General features: G+C 35.4%; 1 protein-coding gene across 36 annotated transcripts in view; it reads right to left on the bottom strand.

Annotated features, from left to right (window-relative positions):
• Nucleotides 1-24,595, bottom strand: part of PPHLN1 (periphilin 1) — a 230,353-nt gene that overhangs the window by 93,031 nt on the left and 112,727 nt on the right. For 24 of the 36 annotated variants that reach the window (XR_012017482.1, XR_012017483.1, XM_072798302.1 and 21 more), the window contains 2 exons: nucleotides 22,926-23,090; nucleotides 20,571-20,632 (listed from right to left, as the gene is read on the bottom strand). Coding sequence is in view for 34 of the 36 variants with exons in the window: in XM_072798302.1 (XP_072654403.1) it covers nucleotides 20,571-20,632; nucleotides 22,926-23,090 (227 nt within the window). In the remaining 2 variants the exon portion in view is untranslated. The remainder of the gene's footprint in view (nucleotides 1-20,570; nucleotides 20,633-22,925; nucleotides 23,091-24,595) is intronic. The other 12 variants (XM_072798313.1, XM_072798317.1, XM_072798314.1 and 9 more) reach the window with 1 other exon arrangement.

Genomic DNA, 24,595 nt, shown 5'->3' on the forward strand with positions numbered 1-24,595 from the left:
AGAGGCGCAGACATAGGCAAAGGGAGAAGCAGGTTCCTCAAACGGAGACTGATGTGGGACTCAATTATGGACCCTGGGATCACACCTGAGCCCAAGGCAGATGCCCAACTGCTGAGCCACCCACGTATCCCAGAGCCTCGTGTTTTAAACATTTTACCTAACTCTGAGATAATTTAGGGAAAAGTATAATCAATTCCCTTCTTATAACAAATATGATAAGTTCGGACTGGATAAAAAGCTAAATGTTTGGAAGGAAGGGACAGATGGGAAAAACCCCTCAAGAGAAAAAAAATACTAGACAATTATAAGCCTGTTTTGTATCAAAATACCAAGTTTTAAACTACATGCTAAAAAGGGCTCTAAAGTTAAAAATTATAATTGGATTTAAAGCAAATTTCCAATTAGGCAGAAAATTCTAATACAAATGGCAAAGTCTTAAATATTAATGTTTCATAATTTAATACATGCTAACGACACTGCTGAATAAGATGAACATACCAATAAAAAATGGTGAAGGATATGAAGATCAATGGAAAACAAAACCAAACCAGGAATCACATCACTAAATATGTACTTAAGATAACCTGTTCTTTTAAGTTTTCTCAACCAAATAGGAAAATGATACCATCCAGTAGTGAAAATAAGGGTAAACAGACACATTAGCTTCCTTATGAACAAACAATTTGGGTTGGGCTTGAAATTGCTACGGATTCAATGGTCCCAAAAATGGAAAACAGTACTCTAATTCACAAAACAGAGTTAAACTTCCAACAGAGCCAATACTAAATAGAGCTGGAATACATTGCTGTCAGAACGCCTTTCTTATCTTCATTAACAAGTTTCCTTTTTGTCTCCTTCTCTAATTGTCTGTACTAATTTGGCTTTTTCTCAATCTAACATCACAAAATACTACAGAATATTTTGATTTCTTTCATTTTCTTGGCATAATACCTGTTTAGGGTAGTTTGCATTTGGTTTCTAGCAAACCAACAGAAACAGCTCACTCATGCTTAACTGTACTCACATGATTAGTATAGCTATCATTACTGCTCTGAGATTTTGATACTGTAAATGTAAACACCTGGCTTTTCCAAATTATAAAAATGAAAAATATTTAAAATATATCTAAGAATAAAAAAGGAGTCTATTAATGAGAATCCTTATTATAGTATTGGTTCTCAAAGAAGGGTGATTTTGCTCCCTAGTGGACATGTGGCAATGTCCAGAGATGACATCTTTGCCTGTCACACCAACTTGGGGAGTACTATTAGATTCTAGTGGGTAAGAGATAAGGGATGCTGCTACACATCCTGTAACATATAGGACAGTCCCCCACAATGAAGAACTATCCAGTCCAAAATGCCAACAGAGCCAAAGTTCAGAAATCCTGAGGCACACATACACACACATATACAGTCATAAATTTAATCTATCAGTTTGAGAAATACATAGAAACATTCTACTTGTCCATTTTAATGTGTTTCTTTATAACATGTAACATCAAGTATTAAAATTTCTTCAAACCTCCTAAACATTCAAATAACATAAGCAAACAGTATTTTCTACTCTATTTTCAACCTTTTAATTTATATATAGTCCAAAACTTAAGAACATAGGGTCTGAGGCAAGTCTGCCAGAATTCAAATCCCGGCTCCATCATTTGTTTACTGTAGGAGAGGTGTTACAGTTATTTAACTTGTCTGTGCCTGTTTCATTTGCAAAATGGGAATGATGGATTAAGAGGGATGATGCATACAACACAAGTAAGTACTTTACATATTAACCCATTAACTCAAATTTTAAAAAGAAAAGAAGGGATCCCTGGGTGGCGCAGCGGTTTACCGCCTGCCTTTGGCCCAGGGCGCGATCCTAGAGACCCCGGATCGAATCCCACGTCAGGCTCCCGGTGCATGGAGCCTGCTTCTCCCTCTGCCTATGTCTCTGCCTCTCTCTCTCTCTGTGTGTGACTATCATAAGTAAATGAAAAAAAAAATTAAAAAAAAAATTAAAAAGAAAAGAAATACACTGACAATACCAAGTGTTGACAAGGACATGAAACAACTGGAATTTATATACCTTGATGATGGAAATATAAATGAGTATAAAGCTGCCAGCTCTCAGTCCACAAATCACTACATGAGTTAGTAATCAATCACATTACATTTTTCAAGGTCTTTTGGACTGGTCAATGTAGTATTGCTACCTCGTCTCCGCTGATAAACCTATGTGACATTTACAAAGAACAGATAACTGAAAGAGAACTGGCCAATGAATACTAAGTTCAGCCAAGAAACAAAACAGTGTTAGATGGTAGAAGTGAAAGTCAAAACTAAATATAAATGGAGTTATAAGAAATAGCTAACCATGGCAATGTTGACAATGCTGTCTTTCAAGAATGACATGAGATATGCAGCCAGAGGAAGTTAGTGAAGGCAAACTTACTTACATAAATGACAAAAGTTATTGTGACACACATACACACACAAATGATGATGCCCCAGAGATGTGATGCTAACAAAATACTTCATATTAAAGGAACTCTCAGAGGGGCACCTGGGTGGCTCAGTGGTTGAGCATCTTTTGGGTTTGGGTCCTGGGGTCCTGGGATAGAGTCCCACATCAGGCTCTCTGTAGGGAGCCTGCTTCTCCCTCTACCTGTATTTCTGCCTTTCTCTCTCTGTCTCTCATTAATGAATAAATAAAATCTTTAAAAATAATAATAAAATTAAATTAAAAAATAAAGGAACTCTCAGAAATTTCACAATGAAAATGCAAAGGATAAAATGTTAGAAACTGACTCAAACTTAGAATGGAATATGATAACTCATCAAGACATAAAAAAGATGCTGACTCCATATCTTAAGTTACACAACAAGAAGGCAAACACCGTTCAGATTACTCTTGATAACTTTTTTACAAATAAAAACTCTCTCAATGTTTCTAAGGTTTTAAATTACAGTATAATAAATGAGTATTAGTTTCACCATTTCTTTCATTTCCCTAGACATTTCTAATTGACAAGAAAGATTAATTTAATGGTTTGACAAATTTTAAGTCACAACTGTAATTTTTCCCATTTACTATTAAGGTTGCTTTAAGTCATACTGATGATTACCTTTGGAGAAGAAAAAGAAATTTGAGTAGGGGCATGAGGAAGCTTCTGAATGCAAGTTATATTTTATTTCTCAACCTAGATTATAGTTATAGTTATGGTAATTCACTGAGCTGTACACCTACCTGGAACTGTGTATTTTACATTATATGCTCTAGTAAGTATATATGCTTATGAAAATGTGATAAAAATACAGCTCCTTGTGATTTAACATGATCTGATAGGAATTTTTAAGAATGTAAACGGAACTTTTAAGAAGAGAATTTTCATTTTTAATATTTACTTTAAGGAAAAGCGTAAGACCACCTATTGTCTGAAAATCATTAATACACTTTAATGATTTCTTTTGATCACCATAGCGGTCATCTACTAACATGGTCTCAGGTCATCTTCCCAGAGGATCACTGAGAAATCAGTGTCAGGTGATTAGGATGCTCCACCGCAGGATATTCTCTCTGCAACTTCTATTTTGTTGTTATTTAGTTTTGTTCCTATTTACTTTTCCTTTATTCAGAAAAGTGCTATACCTTAATGCAGCAATCTTTTTTAAAGATTTTATTTATTTATTCATGATAGGCAGAGAGAGGCAGAGATATAGGCAGAGAGAGAAGCAGGCTCCCTGAAGGGAGCCCGATGGGGGGACTCAATCCCTGGGACCCTGGGATCACACCCCCTCAACCACTGAGCCAGTCAGGAGTCCCTAACACAGCAATTCTTAACATTCAATGTCATTTCCAAATATCATGATTCTCTTTACCCAATCTGCAGGAAGTCAGTGAACAGATTCAAAGAAAAGCTTTCATAAATAAAACATTTTTAAAAATAGCCCTTTATATAAAATAAAAGGTTAAAGATTTTCTTCCTGCCATTGTTTTTCCTAAATCTCGGTGCCTTCTGCTACATATTGCAACTAAATGCTATCAAATGACTAATAAATAAACATAAAACAATTATAAATAGAAAAATTTTAAGTGTTCTGTTGCCCTTAGTTTAACAGCTTGTATTTCTGTGCATTCACTCATGGTTTTAATTCTATACTACGTATTTAATAGACATTTTCTACTAATAAAATCTTTGGCATACCATTTAAAAATATTTCTATGTCACAGAGTTCAAGACAAAGATATCTTTAATTCAAGATTCACCTCAATTTTCGCTACTTCAACAAAACACCACATTCAAAAACTACTTTACATCCAAAACCTGGGAATTTCGTGATTCCATTTATTACAACTGCAAGAGAAAATCCAGGAGAACTGGGCTTTTTTTTTTTTTTTTTTTAAGCAAACTGCTGAGAGTCATCAGATAGCTAAAAATGTAATAAAGAACTATGAAACCGATATGCAAGACAAGTAGGAAGCTCAGAGATCTAGATCCATCTTTATTGAGCTGCTTTTCTAAATATACCTGCCAATTTCAGAAGCAGCATCTCAGAGGATGAAAAACTGAGAAATAATTTTGATGGTATCACAGCATTAAGATAGAAAAACAGAATCCAGATCTTACCAAAGAAGAAGGTTGAAAGCTCAAAGGGCTACACAATAACAGCAGGGTAAACTGGAAATGAACTAGCCTGGTTTTGTATGACCTAAATTCTTTAAAGTGACCCTAGACTGCTAATGACTCAAACCCTCTGACATACTTGGAGGTTTCTGTTTTCTTGACCATTAGTTAAGATTCATTAAAATTACTTCAAATGTAAAATCTATTTTAACAAGAAAATCTATGTATTTAAAATTACAGAGGCAAAATAAATTTAAGCTAGCCATTAAAATATAGTATTGTTTCCTGAAGAACTGTACAAATTAGAACAAAGCCATTTACGAAATCATCACTGAGTACTTAAAATGCAAAACATGAATCTCTAGATTATCATTAGTTTACTCAAAAAAATTAAAAGGGAAAAACTGATTGATAGAAATATCACAAGTTTAGTCATACTATTTTTCTTTAAACATGTATTAGTTCAACACTTATAATTAACTATTAAATTCAAATGATATCATCTAGTATAATTTTCTTTGTGCAAGTAATCATCTTGATTTTAAAGAATTTTGGTTTTTGTTTTAACAATGGCCCTAAAGCATGCTGAATAGAGCAACAGGATACTGGAAACTTGGGTGTGTTTTTTAATGTCATTCCATAAATCACAGGGTAAAAACTTTGCACTGTAATTAAGATGAAGTTCTATTTACCATACAAAGAAAACTTAACATCAAAAACCTTCAAAACTACATACAGGGTTTCTAGCTTTATTAATAAAGGGTTTCCTTTATTAATATACATCCCCCAGGTAATTCCTGCCCCTCACACCAATCAAACCAGACAAATTGTGATGGATTCTTCAGTTTCCACAAAAATATTTACTGGTTAAGAGTAAAATTCAGTAAAGTAGGAAGGAAGGAAGGATAGCAGAGTGGGACAAGGTGGGGGTGGAAGGAGAATGAAGGCATTTTACTTATTCAGGACCTCATTTTTCTTTCCTTCCTACATCCAACATGCACAAATATTCCACACAAAATATCAGTTACTTCATTTCTAGTCAATAGGAACTTTAAAAAAGGAATTAAGATTTCAAGAATCATTTTGACAAAATGGCTTCATAACTTATAGTATAAACTTAAAAAGAAGTTAAGCACAGACCTCAAGTGTTTTTTCTTAAATGCAGAAATATCAGGGGCACCGTGCCTTAAGGTAATGGATTTGCTACACCATACTACCAAAATCAAACAATTATCTTGCAGCAGAGTTGAAAAGTTTGTTGACCCAGGTCTAGAGCTCTTTTCACAAAACTACATCTTTATATCCAAAGCATTTTAGGCATGAGATATGGACTAAGATCCTTAGTCAGAATATATCTTACCTGTATTATTACCTGTAATTTTACCTGTATTATTCAGTTTAATCTCTAATACCTACAAGAGTGACGATTCTTATAGAGGTTAAGATATGCCTAAAATGCTATAACATAAATACCAAAAAAATGTCATCTTGAGTCATTATACAAAAGAAGTTTATCTGTACAAAACAGTCTAGGGTAGGCATTCCAGGGTGAAAGATTCTGCTCCACGCAATCACCCTAGAACCCAGGCTTGACCACTCTAGTTCAACATGTGGCTTCCAAGGTCAAACATCTGCTGTTATCCCATTCCAGGGCCCATCCTGCAAGATGGGAAAAGGTAAATGTGTGCAGAAGAATACATGTAGAACTCCTATTCACATTATATTGGAGATAAATTAGCCATATGGTCACAACTAGCAGGAAGAAGATCAAGAAATGTAGTCCACCTGTATCTAAGATGTGTGGACAACAGGTAGAAGTCGTCTCAAGACTGATGTATTTCATTTCAGTGAAAAGTCTAAGGTTCCCAAATGAAGATGTGTCTAACAGACAGTAGAATATAGAAATACAGAGCTCAGGAAAGAAGCCAAGGCTATAGATACAGATTTATATGTCACCAGCAGCAGATGGTATAGGGCAGTATTTTTCAAACTTCAATCTCCAGACCTTCCTGCATCACAATCATCCAGGAGGCTTGTGAAAATACAGATTCCACATCTCCACTTTCTGAATCAGAATCTCTTGAAAAGAAGCCTAGAAATTTTCATTTTTAATGAGTTTCTAAGTGATTCTTATGAACACAAGTTTTAAAAACACAAGCAAAGGAAGTAACTGTTGTCAAGGATAAAGACAGATGAAATTACCATAAATGAGAAGAGGTACTGAGAAGTCATTGTTAACATGAACCTATGGTTTTGGGACTGCTGTCACTCCATACTACCTATTAGACCAGTGGTTCTCAAGTTTAGCTTCACATTAGAACATCTGGTGAGCTTTTAAAAAATACTGATGCACAGGCCAATTACATCAGATCTCCAAATGTGAGGACTAGGAACTAGTGTTTTTTTAAAAAAACCTCTCTACTAATTCACATTACAGTCGGGATTGGAAACCACCATATTAGACAAGTTGCTATTATATGCTCTTCATTTCAGAGTCCCAGATTACTGCCTTACTCCAGAGACTGTAAACTCTGATTTTACTTACTTGTAAGCACTAAAAACTCAACAGATTTAACATTTTAAAATCCTGGATTTCTTACTTCTTTTGAAGCAGGCAATAGTATGTTTATATTCCCAAATAGCAAACATTAGCTTTGCACCAAGAAGCAGCTGCTCTAATCCAACCTTCAGCATTTGACATTCTACTGTAGGATACATGAGTTATTTCCACTAAGAGAGAGGGGCATTACTACTACCACACATAAATGAGTATGTTAACTGCTTTCCTATAAGTGTTACAAGTACTTTACGCTTAACATTGTATTAGTGTATACATAAACAACACAATACAGTAATCTGAGTTGATCTTCTAAATGCTTTTATATCCTCAGTCTCTTTATAAGCCAATCTTTCCAACTTCTTTAAGTGAAACTTGGTATTTGAACACAAATACCTCCCCTAAAACTCTTGAGTACTAAGCACACACTGATAACTGCCTCAAGTTCTTGAAGTATAAGATGCATAGGATTATGTTCTAAATTCTCCATCTTCTAAGAAAAGGGAAAAAGAAAAAGAGCTCAATAAGCTCTTGATTTAAGTCTAAGCTATCCCACCATAACCCCACATCACCCATATTACCAACCTTCTGATAACTTTCCCAAATTTCCTAAATTCATGGATACACTCTACTGTAACACATCCTACCCACATCATGGGTGACTCAAAATTCACTTGCATCATCTGTGCAATGGTGTAACAAGTGGTGAACTACCTCTTACCTCTTCACAATACCTTAGCCACACACTTAAATCCTAAACGTTGTCACTTACTACCCAGAGTGCTCATCTTTGGAATCCAATACTGCATTCTTACCATGTCTTATCCTTTAGTTTTTTCACTCCTACAGTAATTCCACCTCATAGATATCTGTAAGCCTCCTGTGTTTTCTAGCAAGCCACAAATCCCATCCTAACCTCACTCACTGCCTTTCCACCCTCAATTATAGTATTTGAAGCACTGTAAATACCAACAACTTCCCATCCTGGCAATTCTGATACATTGGCTTAGCCAACCCCAAATCTGAATTAATTCCAAAACGTTTGATTTCTTCACTAGTATAGTTGATTGATTGGACCCACTATGGTGACACGGTCTCTAATTTCCACTGTGCCTTCAATTCCTCTAGTAATATTTTTACTTATCATTTAGTGAGCTCAATCTACCATTCACCTTAGCAGCTATTCTAATATCCAGATAATCCTCCCAAAGTCCTCTAACCTAGCACCAAAACTTTCCTTCTCAATGAGTTACCCCACTTCCCCCCAAATACAGCAATTTTCAGGCAAGAACTACCTCAACTGCCAGCCCAAATCCATTTTCCCCATCTGTCTTCATCTGTCCCATCCCTAATTTCACCCTTTCTTTCTTGGTATATGATTTTTCCCCGTTAAAAGTTAGCCCCTCAAACAATGATCTTCATCCTGGTCCTCATTTAACTTGTTCAGTTTTCCCTTTTCTGCCTTGTACCTTCAACATTCCTCTTTTCCCTTCAACCTATAAAACCTATAAATATGGTCAAGTCACTGATCATCTTTAAAAAAAAAGTTTTAGATTATCTTCCTAGTGTCCTCAATCTTCACCTCATGGATACCTACAAGTCTCCTATATTTTCAACATATGGCATTCCCTGTTTCCCATCTTAGTTACATATTTTTTAAAAATATATCCACTTAGGTTGAATTTACTACCTTACATCTCATTCATTCTGACACAGCCAAACCCAAAGGATATTTTAATCTTTATGTTACGGGAGTACTCAGTTACATCAGACATTGTTGACCCCAAATATCGTTTAAAAAGTTTTATTTTCCATCACTTCCATAAAGGCCAATGGTTCTGACCTCAGTTCACTGCTCCTGTCTAATTATATCCTCTCCTTGGACAATATCAATTCTGAATGCAGTTCCTCCCTTGAAACCATTCCTCCTATATGCCAATCTCAGATAATGCCAAAAGCCCAGATAATTCCTTCATCTTTATTCCAACATTCAACAACCACATCTTGCTAATTTTTCGCTTCATAAGCATTTATCAAATTTCACCTTTTCTCCATTTCAACCTCCCTTCTCTAACTCACATATTTATGATTTCTTGTTCTATCTCCAGGGCCACCTTAAAAAAAAAATCATGCTTCAGGGGTACTTGGTAGCCCAGTCGGCTAAGCATTCCACTCTTGATTTAGGCTCAGTTCACGATGCAAGGGTCAGGAGATATCAAGCCCTGTGTTGCACTGCACTCTGTGCTCAGGGAGGAAATTTGCATGGGATTCTCTCTCTCCCTCTCTTACCCCTTCACCAACTCTCTCTCTAAAAATAAATGAATAAATCTTAAAAAAAAAAAAAAAAATCACCCTCTACACTGAAAACAAAGGAAACTACATTCCTATTGGGTCAGCCTGTCTATCAGGTAAAAATTTTTCAGGAGTTCCCCACGCCAACAGAATAAAACTGTATTTTTAAAACTATTCAGGGATTCCCTGGGTGGCTCAGTGGTTTGGTGCCTGCCTTCGGCCTGGGACGTGGTCCTGGGGTCGAGTCCCACATCGGGCTCCCTGCATGGAGCCTGCTTCTCCCTCTGCCTGTGTCTCTGCCTCTCTCTCTCTCTCTCTGTCTCTCATGAATAAATAAAATATTTTTAAAAAATTAAAAATAAATAAAACTATTTATTCAGACTTCTTAGTTATACTTTAATTCACAATTCCCTAGGTCACATATATGTATCCATTAATACCTCTACACATCATGCTTTATACAGCTTTACTCATGCTCCTCATTTTGCAGGAACATGTTCCCCATTCTTCTTCTGGTTAACTCTTACTTTTTCTTCATGTTTGTTCATATTATCTGCTCCTACAGGAAATCTTCAATAAAACACCAGAACAGGGTAAATGCTTGTCTTCCTGCAGCATTTTATGCAACTTCAGCATGTATCATATTAGGCTATCTCCTTATGCATCTATTTACTTACCGGACTCTAAACTAGTGATATCAACACAGTAGCCTACACAAAGTAAACACTCAATAAACATTTGTACCACTAATAAGCCAAAGATTTTTGTAGTATTTTTGTCAAATAGTATATCAACTAAGAAGATAAAATCACTTTAATAAAATTTAAAATTAAACCTTTGCTTTAGGGGCACCTGGGTGGCTCAATTGGTTAAATGTCTGCCTTCGGCTCGAGTCGTGGTCCTTGGTCCTGGGATCGAGGCCTGCATCCAGCTCCCTGCTGGGGAGGAAGTCTGCTTCTCCCACTGCCCCTTCCCCTGCTCATGCTCTCTCTAGTGCGCTAATAAATGAATAAAATCTTTAAAAGAAAAATTAAGAAATGAACCTTTGCTTTAAAAAAATTAAGTATAAAAATACTAAACTACTTTATCAAAATTTTCCATATGTAAATACAGAAAAAAAACCCTTCAGTATTTAAAATAAAATATGCTGGCCATGTGGTGACACTCGTGTTCCTTTTTTTTTTTTTTTTTTTGACACTCGTGTTCTATACTTTTTTTTTTTCTATACTTTTTTTTTTTTTTCGTGTTCTATACTTCTAAATACTATTTAATACTTTATATCAGTTCCATCCTAAAGTTTATTCTAAGACCTCATAACTATGGGGCGGGGTAGGGGGGAAATGATGTTAAAAACCACCTCATTCAGGCTAAATTAACAACCCTTGGTAAAGTAGGACATGTTTCTTGAATATGAAATGAAGTGGATCCTAATATATTCTGAACTTTATCTACTTCAAGTGTGTTTTGAATAGAGATAACAAAAATCACTATATATACAGAACCAAGATGAATAGATGATGATATGCTTGAAATGTGGATAAATTATCAGGTACATGGCTTTATTAAAGAAAAAAGTGATAACTTTTAGAGTGAGGGTGGGAGTGTGGGAGGATGACAGGAAACAATACATCATTTTCCTGTTATCTGTTATTTAATCCAGTTGCTTCCAATGACTCCATGCTTATTTGGTATGAAATATATATAATTTATAAAGTATATAATGCGCTATAGTATGAAACACATAAAATAGTAAGTGAAAAAGAGTAGATAAATTATAAACTGGAAGTTCCACAGCCAGTAATGGACCTGTGGAAGATGGTGTGAAGCCAGGTGGCCTAGTAGCAGCCAGTGACGGCAACCTCCAAAAGTAAAGTGCTGGAGAGTGCAAGAAGGAAGAGCCAGGGGTCAGAAGACTAACTACACAAAGAATGTGAGCAAAACTACTGAGATACTGGTTTCAAGTCTGGGATCAGATTTTATCCTACTTACAAGCTAATAAGTTAGAAAATTACTGCTTCATGGATATTGGTAGAAGACACAAGACTCCTGAGACAAAAAGGATTTTATTATTCTCAGCACAGCAAGCAACATAGCATTGGCTTATTTGTGAAAACCTGGTTCCAAGTCCCACAGGAATGATGTAATATAAGCTAAGATCGATGCTGCACATATAGTAAGTTTGGTTCACAACTAAGGAATACTTAAACATGGGGAAGCCACTATTTTTACACAGCAATAAGTAAGTCTACTCTTTGATACAGAGGGAGAACTACCTTATCTTTCAAGAATGTTCACTACAAATTCAACTCTGAGAAATAGCATGGGTAAAAGTGATCAGGGCCTTGCATTCTTGGCATATCTTGGCAAGATGTGTAGGAATGCAAGAGACTCACAGAGGACTGTCTCTTCCAAAAACTGGGAGCCAGGTTTTTCACTAATGGAAAGGGGTAAAATATGGTATAGAAAAGAGGAAAGAATACTGCCACAAACCCATGATCTTCAATATATGTAAATAATGTATAAAAAGAAACACAGAAAGAGTATGTGCAAAAAAAAAAAGTGTACATGCGTGTATGTGTGTGTGCATACACGCATCCACGCACACTAGTGTCCAGATCTTGGACTTTCCACTAAAGAGAACCTACTCTCCTTAGAGAAATAGCTTAGACTTTAGGCCTGGGGCAGAGAAAGCATAAAATAACCTGGAACATCCTACATCCACAGGTAAGGAACTGATCAAAGAATGATGTGGACAAGTCATAACAAAACAACACTGATTTAGCAATTGATTCTTAGATATGACACTAAAAACATTAGCAACAAAAGAAAAAATAGAGATATAAGACTTCATTAGAATTAGAATTTTGAATGTTGAAGGACATTACCAAAAGAACAGAATATATGCAAGCCATATATCTGTTAAGGATTTAATATCCAGAATATATAAAGAACTCTTCTAAAACTCAACAACAACAACAACAACAAAAACCCTCAACAACAAAAAGGCAAACAGTCTAATTTTAAAATGGGTCAAGGGCAGCCCTGGTGGCTCAGTGGTTTAGCGCCACCTTGGGTCCGGGGTGTGATCCTGGAGACCTGGGAACGAGTCCCACGTCAGGCTCCCTGCATGGAGCCTGCTTCTCCCTCTGCCTGTGTCTCTGCCTCTCTCTCTCTCTGTCATGAATAAATAAATAAAATCTTTTTTTAAATAAATAAATAATAAAATGGGTCAAAAATGAGTAGATAATTCTTCAAAGAAGATACAAGTGACCAATAGGCACATGAAATGTTGCTCATCACTAACTTGTTAGGGAAATGTAAATGAAAACCATAGTGAGATACAAATTTACACTTACCAAGATGGCAATAATAACAACAAGATAAAGGATAAGGATACTATAATGTCATATGTCAATTATACCTCAAAAAAAAAAAAGAATCTACATAAAGGAAACAAGAATAAAAACTGTAAGGACAATATGTCATCAATTATACCTCAAAAAGAAAAGAAGTCCACACGAAGCCTCCAGAAAAACCTCTAAATGTTATAAAACATCCCCATATTAATGATTTATCAAAGTACAGTAAATTAATTACCACAAATGAACAACTGCTCCAGAGTCAAGTAGGTGGTACAATGTGATTTATACCTATCACATGAGATACAGAACCAAGATGAACAGAGAGTGTTTTTGGTTTTTTTTTTTCTTTTTTTTTTCCTAAAATAAATAGTTGTTTTAGAAATACAGGGGTACTTGTTCCCCAGGGGCGGGGAGCCAGGACCAGTCTGAAGCCAGTGAGGGTGTGAGGGGAGCCCAGGGGACCACAGATGTAGGAGGGACATCGGAACATCTTTTCTGTTGTTTTGCAAGTTCTTTACATGAGAGAAATTAATGGTGGAAAAGATCATAGGAAATGCTGGAATTGTTAATATGTACAGGGCTCCACTGAAAATCTTCATAAAACCATTTATTTTATTTTATTTTTTAAGATTTATTTATTTATTCATGAGAGACACAGAGAGGCAGGGACACAGACAGAGGGAGAAGGGGGCTCCCTGCAGGGAGCCCAATGCTGGACTCAATCCCAGGGCGCTGGGATCACAACCTGAGCCAAAGGCAGACACTCAACCACTGAGCCACCCAGGTATCCCATTCATAAAATCATTTCAAAAAGAATATAGGAAATATTTTTTTTTTAATTTTTATTTATTTATGATAGGCACACAGTGAGAGAGAGAGAGAAGCAGAGACACAGGCAGAGGGAGAAGCAGGCTCCATGCACCGGGAGCCCGACGTGGGATTCGATCCCAGGTCTCCAGGACCGCGCCCTGGGCCAAAGGCAGGCGCCAAACCGCTGCGCCACCCAGGGATCCCTATAGGAAATATTTTAAATGAAAACAGACACTGCATGCACTACATTTCAAAAGCAGCATTCATTTTCATACACACATATTAGATTTAGCTAAAATTAGCTCACACTCCTATTTAAAAAAAAAAAATCTTAAAGGAATATAAGCTTCAACAAGATTTCACTGAGCTGCAGTTTAGCACTGAGCTTCCAAGATGCCTGAGCTTCTAGGGAAGACCCTCTGCAACCTGACCCCCTTCCATTATTCATCCAACCATCATCTCAAATTCTCCACCTGCCCTCCCTTCACCTCAGGTTTTAAAGAGGAAACCTACAAAAGCTGTGCCACACCAACCCTCCGGCTGCATCTTACCTTTTCTCTATGTATTCTATGCCAGCTGATGTTATTCCTGAAATGTGTCATTCCCTCCTGCCTGTAGAACGCTGCCAGGCACAAGCACCCAAAGCCCAATTCAAAGATGACTTTTATACCAAGGATTCCCCCAAATTCATCTCCGAACCTGACTTCTATGCAATTTTATTCCCACTCTGTCTGCCAGACTCCAGCAACTCAGATGTCCACTAGCATCTGTGCTTCAGCCAAAACGTCCCCATCATGTACATACTATGTACTTGCTTGCTATGTCGCAGCCACTTAGTCTTCCTCTAGCTCTATCCATCTCTTCTGACAGAAATGAGAACTAGTCTTCAGAGTTCAACTCAAATGATCTCTCCCCCCTCAGTCTTTCCTCATCATCTTACTTATCATCATTCTTCTGAATTCCTTCAGTGTCAGAACTTACCCTAGGAAGTACAACCCATCCCATTCTGCTTTGTTACTTGTCGTTATTTCAGAGTATTCTTTCCTGACCACAAAGAACAAAACCTCCTTCTGGAAGCTCTTATTCACTTTCATGCTCACACCACCATGCAGTAGTTTAAAAACTACACAGGGAATAAATGAATCAATCATTTCATTACACAGATAGTGCCTGTGAACATTTTAGGCCATAGCTTGCTATAACTATATTTACAAAATAACTAGAACCTGAAATAATTGTGATCTAGGTTTTAATTTTTAAAATCACTTAACAGAATGCCCCCATGTGCACATACACAGACAATAATAAAAGTAATATAATAAGTGGTGGTGAGTATGTAAGAAACTGGGAACCCTGTACACTGTGAGAATGTAAAATGGTATAGCCACTACAGAAAGTAGTTTGCTGGTTCCTCAAAAAGCTAAACATAGAATTACCATATGACCCAGCAATTCTACTCCTTGTTAAGTACCCAGAACTGAAAGCAGAGACTCAAAATAGATACTTAGGAGTCAATGGTCACTGCAGCATTATTCACAATAGCCAAAAGGTAGAAACAATTCAAATATCCAATAGAAGACAAATGGATAAACAAAATGTGGGTAAATACATAAAATGGAATATTATTCACCAATAAAAAGGAATGGCATTCTGACATTATACCATGATGTTGGAAACATCATGCTAAGTGAAAGAAGTCAAACACAAGAGGACAAATATTGTATGATTCCACATATATGAAATACCAAGAATAGGCAAATTTTTAAAGGCACAGAGTAGAAAGGTGGCTGCCCTGGGCTAGGCATAAGGAGGCATGAGGAGTTATTGCTTTACAGGTATAGTTTTCATTATGATGGAAAAAAGTTTTGAAAATAGTGTTTTTTGGTGTAACCACTTTACCTGACATTGTGAATATAATTAATGCCAGTGAACTGTGTACTAAAAATGGTTAAAATGGCATATTTTACGTTAAACATATGCCACTACAACAAAGTATTTTTTTAAAAAACACAGGCGCTACCTTGAAGGGATTCTCACAGACCAAATTTGAACATCGTAATGATGTTAGTAACAGATTATAACATACTGAATAAGATAGGAATCCACAAGTCTATGGTGATATAAAACAAAGTTCTGTGTTTTTTTTTTTTTAATTTTTATTTATTTATGATAGTCACACAGAGAGAGAGAGAGAGGCAGAGACATAGGCAGAGAGAAGCAGGCTCCATGCACCGGGAGCCCAACGTGGGATTCGATCCCGGGTCTCCAGGGTCGCGCCCTGGGCCAAAGGCAGGCACCAAACCGCTGTGCCACCCAGGGATCCCTGTGTTTTTTCTTAAAGTGGGTGGTGGAGAGAAGAGAAAGCACTTCCTCACAAACTGATAACAGGTAATAAAAAGATCAGTCTAATTATAAAATTACCATTACAAACAATTATATTGATAATTCAGGCAAGAAACACCAATGAATGCTAGACTAGTGGGTGAAAATGAGATGAAGAATGGCATATTCGCATAGTTCCAAAGTATTCCCCCCCAAAAAAAACTAATATTGGGATGCCTGGGTAGTTAAGTGGTCTATCTTCAGTTCAGGGCATGATCCCAAGTCCGGGAATCAAGTCCTGCATCAGGCTCCCTGTGAGGAGCCTGCTTCTCCCTCTACCTATGTCTCTGCCTCTTTGTGTCTCTCATGAATAAATAAATAAAATCTTAAAAACACACACACACACACACACACACACACACACACACAAATGTCAGGGAAGGAAGCTAACCTCGCAGTGAAGAAATTTTGCAGACTCCATCTTAATCAACTGATAAAAGTCAACACCATCGATAAGGGAACAAATCAACAACATGTGTAATCTAATGGGATGCAATAAAAAGAAAATAGCATCACTTCAGGGACTGTCCTGGCAAAAATGTATAACTGAAATCTAACCATAAACATTAGACAAACCTAAATTTGAGAAACAGTCTACAAAATGTCTGCTCTGTGTTCATCTTGCCCAAAACAGTGAGCCACAAAAACAAAACAAAATCAAGGAATAGACTGAAGAATTGTTCCGGATTAAAGAAGTCTACAAAAATATGACCTAAGAATTCGGATTAGATCTTTTGCTATAAAACACATTATTGGGGCATTGTGGGAGACATTACTGGGGTTGGTTTCTGGTGAAAATTTAGCAGTTTCTGATTTATTCTCACAACTTTTCTATAAATTTAAAACACTGTATCAAATAGAATATTTTAAATAGTCTAATATTTTTTCCCATAAATAATTATTGTGTACAACCCAACAAAAACAAAAACACTAGTTAGCATGGTTTTCCTAAATACTCAGAACGTTAATTCTCTTAACCAATATACACAACTACTCTCTGCATCGTTTACAATGCAGTGATCTTTTTTCTCCCTAAAACAGCCATTCACAAAGTCTTCAATGATATCACCTAATAGGGAACAACCTACAGACAGCCAGAAAGATGCTAGCCTGTAAAAGTAATAGCTTCTGTGATAGCCTGATATTTGAAGCGTCACTGAGGACACCCAAACATCAGGTGAAGCTACAGAATATGTGGAAGAAGCCCTTTCTATACCACTACCATTTCATTTGCCTTCATAAAAATGTTGTTTTATATGTTTACTATCTATAATTCATACTAAAAAGTAGGCTAATGAGAACAGAATCTTTTTATCCCCTGAGGGTAGAAGAATATCTGACATATACCAGTCACTCAATAAATATTTATCGAATGAATATACCATATAGAATGAACACTATACCAAAAAATTTCAAACAGAGTACAAGTATAGGCAACACTGATTACAGAGTAACTAGAATATACTATGTTTAAATCAGTATAAAATTGCCATCTATCAGGGGCGCCTGGGTGATTCAGTTGGTTAAGTGTCTGACTCTTGATTTCAGCTCAGGTCTTGATCTCAGGGTCGTGAGTTCAATCCCCACGGTGGGTTCCACACTTAGTGTGAAGTCTACTTAAAAAAAAATTTTAAAGATAAGAATCTATGGGATACAGTTATAGCAATTCTTAAAAGAAATTTCAAACTCTACTTATACTCATAAATAAGATGGAAAGAAAAATAAAATATCCAAATTAAAACGTTAGATTTTTTTTTTCAAAAATTGAAACATAAGTGTTACAGACTTTTAGAAGACAACCTGAAAATATCTATTAAAATGTAAAATATGTACATCCTGTGACCCAGAAATTCCACTTTTGGCAATCCATGCCATAAAAACTAAAGTACTGTTATGAAGTAGCATTATATACTCAGATTTATTAGACAATGTTTTGTACAGAAAAGTACGAATATGATCTCATTAACAATACTTGAAATGTTTATGAATATAGAGAAAAATATAGAACACACAGTGTCAACATGACTATAGGAAACAAGGAGCCCCACATATGATTTTATTTATGTAAAATTATATACACACATAAGGAAAATAATAAAGTGCTAAAAAAGGAAGAGAGAATAAAGATAGAAACAAACTATTATTTTAAAAACTGAAATCAACTAAATCAACTTGAGAACTGTTTCTTTGGAGTAAATACAAACCATTAGCTAATCTAATCAACAGTTTTTCTTACACTTTTGCTTTACACATTTAGTCTTTGTTATACCAGATATTTTGATATGCTAGGCTTCCAATTTCATTTTTTTTTCCCTAATGGATGGCCATTTGTCCCAACACTAGTTACTGAAAAGTTCATTCTTTTCCCCATTTGATTTGTAGTGCCGCTGTTGCTATATCCCCAACTCCTGGATATATCTAGGTTTCCTTCTAAACTCCCTGTCTTGTTTGACTGTTTACATTACTAGAGCTTGATAAATTTTGATAGTATATTGAGTCTTCACATCTTTTTCAAGGCTATTTTTGCCACTTGGCCCTTTATTCCTTCATAGTAACTTTAGAAACAGCTTACCAACTTCCCTGGGGAAAAATCCAAAACTTACACTGGAACCAAACTGAATGAACACCTGAATTTGAGAACTGATATCTTCATGATACTGTCTCTTCTCAGTCAAGGATGTCACATATATCCTTTTACTCAGGTCTTTTTAAATGTCCCTTAGAAATGACTTGCAATTTCATCTACATAGATTTCACACAGTTTTGTTATATTCTCATTACTCCTTATAGTTTTTATGTTATAGAAAATATTTGTAAATTAATTTTCTAACTTACACTATCAGTTGATTTCATTATACTGAACTTTGCTAACAGTTCTAATAGTCTATAGACTCTCTTGGATCTTCTACATAGATAATTTAACATCTGTAAATAGTTTTCCTTCACTCTAACCCTTACAACTGTATGTTTCTTGTCTTACTGTGGAGGCTGAGACCTTACCATGATGAATAGAAGCAATAACAACAGGCATCTTTGCTTCATCCTGGTTTTAAAGCTAATGCTTCTAACTCTACCATTCAGTACAGCAAATCACATTTATAAGATAAAGGAAATTCTCTTCCATTCCTAGCTGGCTAAAACTTACTGTGTTATATTTAACAGTAATTAAATTTAATTAAAGTATTTTTCAGAATCTATTTTCTTTATTACTTCTATTGGGAAAGGCAGTCCACCATGAGTCCATCCCTGCACATCCCTGCTGTGTACTCTAAATTGTAAGACCTTACCATCCACTGACACTGAACAGTTTCTGTAGCTGGTCATACAGACAATTAAATAGGTCAAGGTGACCACAGCATAACATGTGACTGCTCACTCTGAGTGAAATACTGGCTTGCTTGCTTCCCGCTTCCTACAAAAAAGTAGCAAGCTCTTGACCCTGTGTTCCTCAGCTGCAGTGCATGTCACTGTATGCAGAGCCACCATCTCTGCCCATCACATAAGGGACATCAATGCCCCTGATGACTGAGGTGCTATGAGTAACAAACTGCCTTGCTCTGATCCACTGAATCCTGTTGTCTACTTCTGGCACCTAGAGAGTTGTAGCATTTGACTACTTTCCCTTGTCTATAGGTTATTCTCTAACAGTTCGTAAGAGATATATATTTTTTTAAGATTTATTTTTTTGAGGGGAGAAGGGCCAGAGAAGAGGGAGGACGAGAGAAAATGAATCCCAAGTAGACTCCCTGCTGAGCATGGAGCCTGATCTCCACAGGGCTCAATCTCATGACCCTGAGATTGATACTGAGATCATGACCTGAGCCAAAATAAAGCGTTGAGTGCTTAACTGACCAAGCCACCCAGGTGTCCTCATCTTTAAAAAGCTCCTTTTATAACTTCTACTACTTCCTTTGTAGTGAAGTCATTTAAAACAAACAAACAAATCCTACAAACTTTAGAGGTGTCTGGGTAGCTCAGGTCATGATGGGATCAAGCCCCACGTTGAGCTCCCTGCTCAACATGAAGTCTGCTTCTCCTCCTCCCTCTGCCTCTCCCCTCTGCTCATTTCTCTCAAATAATCTAAAAAAGTAAAAATACAACTTGATTATATCTACCCATCTTTTTTTTTTCTAACTATTCTATCAGATGCCTCTGTAAGTAACTAAGGCTAACAATGACTGAAGTTATTCTAAAATGTGTTAATAAAAGACACTCTGTAATGACTCAAATCTTCTGGAGGGACAAAAAAAGCCTTAATCTTCTAATTAAACAGAACCCTTATAATCCATATTACACATTAGGAATAACTTAATAATTAATTTGATGAGAATATATCAATAATTCAAACATTATTTTTCATTATCAGTTTTCAAAACACCCATAGATACAGAATTCTATTAGTACTATATTACAGTCACAAAACTGTTGCTCTCAAAATTATAAATCCTAATAAAAAATATTTCATCTATGAGCCTTGAGATTAGATTTCAATACCAGACATCTTAGTGAATCAAGTATCAAAGTAGTTATGATATTAAGTTCATCTTTTTACCTGTACTCAGGCTGTCGGCTTGCAGAATGATCATCTCTTGTCCACCTATAGCCAGATTCATCCTGCAAAATAAAAAAAGCTATTTAGATATTTGCTTACATTATTTTGGCCAAGTAGGATATATCTAACAATACTACTGAAAATTAGTCTCTAAGATCAAAATAATATGAGGACCTAAACACCTTTCTGAATTACTCTGAGCTTCATAAACATAAAAAAGGAAAAAAAGATAGAGCAAGTCATCCATTTCAACAAGTAATTTACTAGATGGAGCTTTATGAATGCTTAAGGTATTTCTTTGGTAGGCCCTTAACAGTCTTATTGCCAAAAACATATGCCAACATCACAACAGCTAAGGACCATTACAAGAACAAAGGTTCAATTTAATCAAGCTCACATTTCTTGACCTTTCATTTTATTTTCCTTCTGTTAAGTTCCCTCACCAATTTTCAAATTCAAGCCCAATGAAGAATTTACTTTCCCATTTTTCTTGTTCAAGTTTCCTTTTCTCATCTTTTCATTAAAATCCATAATTAAAAATAATACAATAAGCTATCACCTACTGATAAGCTATGTTAGAGCAAGATGTGGTGCTAAGTTTAAAATTAATCAAAAAAGTATATTTTGTCCTCTAAAACAGATATATTTGAAAAGCTACATTCAAAAAAACATAGTAACTCATGCCCAATTACTTGAAAATTACATATATAACAATATAACGTGAATTATTTACAATCAGAAATACTAATTCAGCTAAAATAAATGCTACCTTCATCTTCCTCTTTAGCATATCCTCTCTCATATAAGAGTAATGCATTCATCATTTTCCTTCTCAACAGTAAATATAAACAAAAGAAAAAACTCAACAGCTATAAGATAGGAGATTAAAGAAGTAGTTTATTTTATATAACTGAACTCAAGATAAATTCACATCACAAGAGTCCTAAGGATCTCAAATGGACTTATTTTTGTTTGAGGAGAATATAAAGAGAAAACGTTGTATAAAGTATGAATAAACACAATTTGTAAAAAAAAAAAAAACTATTGCTGAGGCACTGTTATGCTACAAGGTTTTAGGGAAAGAAATCATATTCATAGGGATTCACATACAAATTGGTCTAATGAATCCAAAATTCCCTACCTATTTTAAAAGGCCATATTTGATTTTTCTAAGAGGGAAAACAACTTTATGCAAAGGCCAAATTTTTTCTTCATCAGACTACCTGGAATAATGGCTCCAAAGGCAAAATCTAGTATTTCTAGGTTAGAGATAATATATAATGTTAACTTTTCAACACTAAATCCCTCTTCCTTAAAGGAACAGCATGACATTTAAAAATTTAACAAAACAAAAATCATTTCTAGAAGAAAGAAGCTATGCATCCCACACTTCAAAATGACAAGAAAATCCTGAATAGTCTCATTACTACTTTAGAATTGTCAAAGGTCACCATGATGCAGTTGTAAGAGAACTGGACTTCCATACATACCCAACTTTGGGTAAATCACCTTACCTCTGTTTCTTTGAGGGTAAAGTATGGAAAGTAATTCCAACAGCCAATGTGAGGTCAAATTTTAATATAAACAATGTTTGACTATATACTGTTAATTATAATATTATTTAGTAGGGGAGGGAGAAAAGAGAAAATATAGGAAAACAGTCTAGCAGAGGAGTGATGTAAACACACAAGCTAAGTCCAAGGAATGGCATCAAGGAATAGTTGCAATCAAGTTCAGTGATAGATTATTGCAACATTAAATACATACTTCTAGATTATTAAAGATGATTAAGAGAAACAAAATACAATAGCAACAATAATGGTAATAATAGAAGCTAACATTTAAAATGTGCTTATTTTATATAGGACAGTATTTTGAGAGCTAATTTGAGTTACTAAGTAGACTTTCATAAGTATAACAAAAATGAGACTGAAGTTCAACAACTGTAACCCGACCTCACCCACAGCATTTCATCATGACGAAAATAATCAAAGTAATTATAAGTGGGTACATCCAATAAGAGATGGTAACTACCTGTTCATCACTTACTGAGAACCAAAGCAATAAAGATTACCTTTATCTGCTTCTGCAAATCCTTGCAATATAGGGGTTAAAAACACAGGCTAGTTGGAATTAGTGTCATTTAGATAGAGCTACCCAGAGTGGCTTACCCACTTTGTCCCAAGATTTTCCACTACCAGTTCCCATTTGACAGCTCTAGCAGGCAATTCAACAGAGCATCAAGCAGGAAGTGTTTATTCAACTACCTTCATGGCCAGTCACATAAATTTCAAAAATTACATGATTTTTAACTTATAATAAATAACAATTAGTACACGGGGGAAATTTACATACTCCTCTGTGAGGTGGACCACTTCTTCGATCATGAGAAAAACTGCGGCCCTCGTCATATTCTCGGTAATCAACATGACTGTAATATCTATTGTAGTTTCCTTCACCAGGTCTGTCTAGCAGTGGTGGTTTCTTTGGCACAATATTAACTACTCTATGGTAGCCATCCTAAAACAGACAAAAAGAAATATATAAAAATCACTAATTTCTCTATTTGGTTTTGGAAAGGTTTTTAAAAAGTACAGGAGTTCTTATCCTTAATCAAATAGAGTAAATGTATAAACAAACAAAAATGCATTAATGAAATAACATGAATATAACTAATAGTAAGGTTTTCACATGGATTAAAGGAAACAAAATTGTTCAATGAAGAAAGCCAGGTGTTTAAAACAAGCAGCAATGCTAAAAAGGAATCATAAATAAAAGAAAAAAATACAATGTTATTGTTTTAATAAAAAGTAAACTATGGAAAGAATGCTACAGTAGCTCTAATCCTAATTGCCTAAGGAGTTTAGAAACAAAACCATTTAAGATAGCACCCATCTTTAGTCTACTGTGTTCGAAGAATACTGTTTAGAAGAAATACAAAATCTTCACACACAAACAGCAGCAAACAGGGAGGTAATATTGGGCTAGAATCATCAAGAGGAAACATTCTGCTATTTCTCCAGAAGCACTGGAGAGAAGAAAGCCTTTGACTTCACAGGTCTGGAAGCAAAATAAAACCTGATATAAAATTTGAACTAATTTTCAAAGTAGTATGTTGTTAATGTTTTAAAGTTTTAGAAATTAAATGGTTTTTTGCAGGGGTTGAGAAATTGGATGGAGGGAGATGGATGGAGAAGAACAACTTTTAGGTTAGTAGCTTCTGTGAAATAACTGAAAAGACGGTTATAAACAGTAAGAACTAAAGAGCTACAGAATACATTATTTGTAAATAATCTGGGCTTGAGCATTAATGGTATGTCTTTCTACCAACATCAGATAAAGTATATGTGAATGAAATTAGAAAGCTATCAAAGTATAAGACATAATCAATTTAAGTTAACTGATTTGACAAATTAAAAAAATAAAGCCCAACATTCAGGGCATTATTACACCATCTTTAGGTCTCAGTTTCATTATCTGTCCAATAGATTAATACTAATACCTACCTCAAGGAGTTGTTGTGAAGACTAAATGAAAAACACACTGTAAAGCATTTAGTACAATGTACAGGGCACACTAAGTGCTCAAAAATGTTCGCGGTTTCGATTACCTTTTTCATATCTAGGTACAACACAATTCCACCAAGTGTCTATTTCCTTAAATTACTTCTTAGCATTAATAACTAAAACTATCCAATTATTAAGTTACTATGTCCTATTCAAATTTCCCAATGGATAGGAAATTTGTTAATGTATCAAGAAAAAATAAAACCAATAGCTAAATCTGAGAGCTAAAAGGATCTACCTAATTTATTCAGCTGGAGATACAAGGTGGTTTCCTTCTTTAGTATGTGAGACATTAAATTGTACACATATTTTATATGTTTACATAAAATATAAATGAACCCACTGGCTGTGTCTTGTAAAAACTGTCCTTCAATAGAGATTTCAATTAAATCTAAGCAACCATTGAACTTCTAAAAATTTTCAACATTAAGCCAAAATTAAGCGACCTTATAATTATTT

Source organism: Canis lupus, chromosome 25 (genome assembly GCF_048164855.1).
Source record: "Canis lupus baileyi chromosome 25, mCanLup2.hap1, whole genome shotgun sequence".
Taxonomy (NCBI): domain Eukaryota; kingdom Metazoa; phylum Chordata; class Mammalia; order Carnivora; family Canidae; genus Canis; species Canis lupus.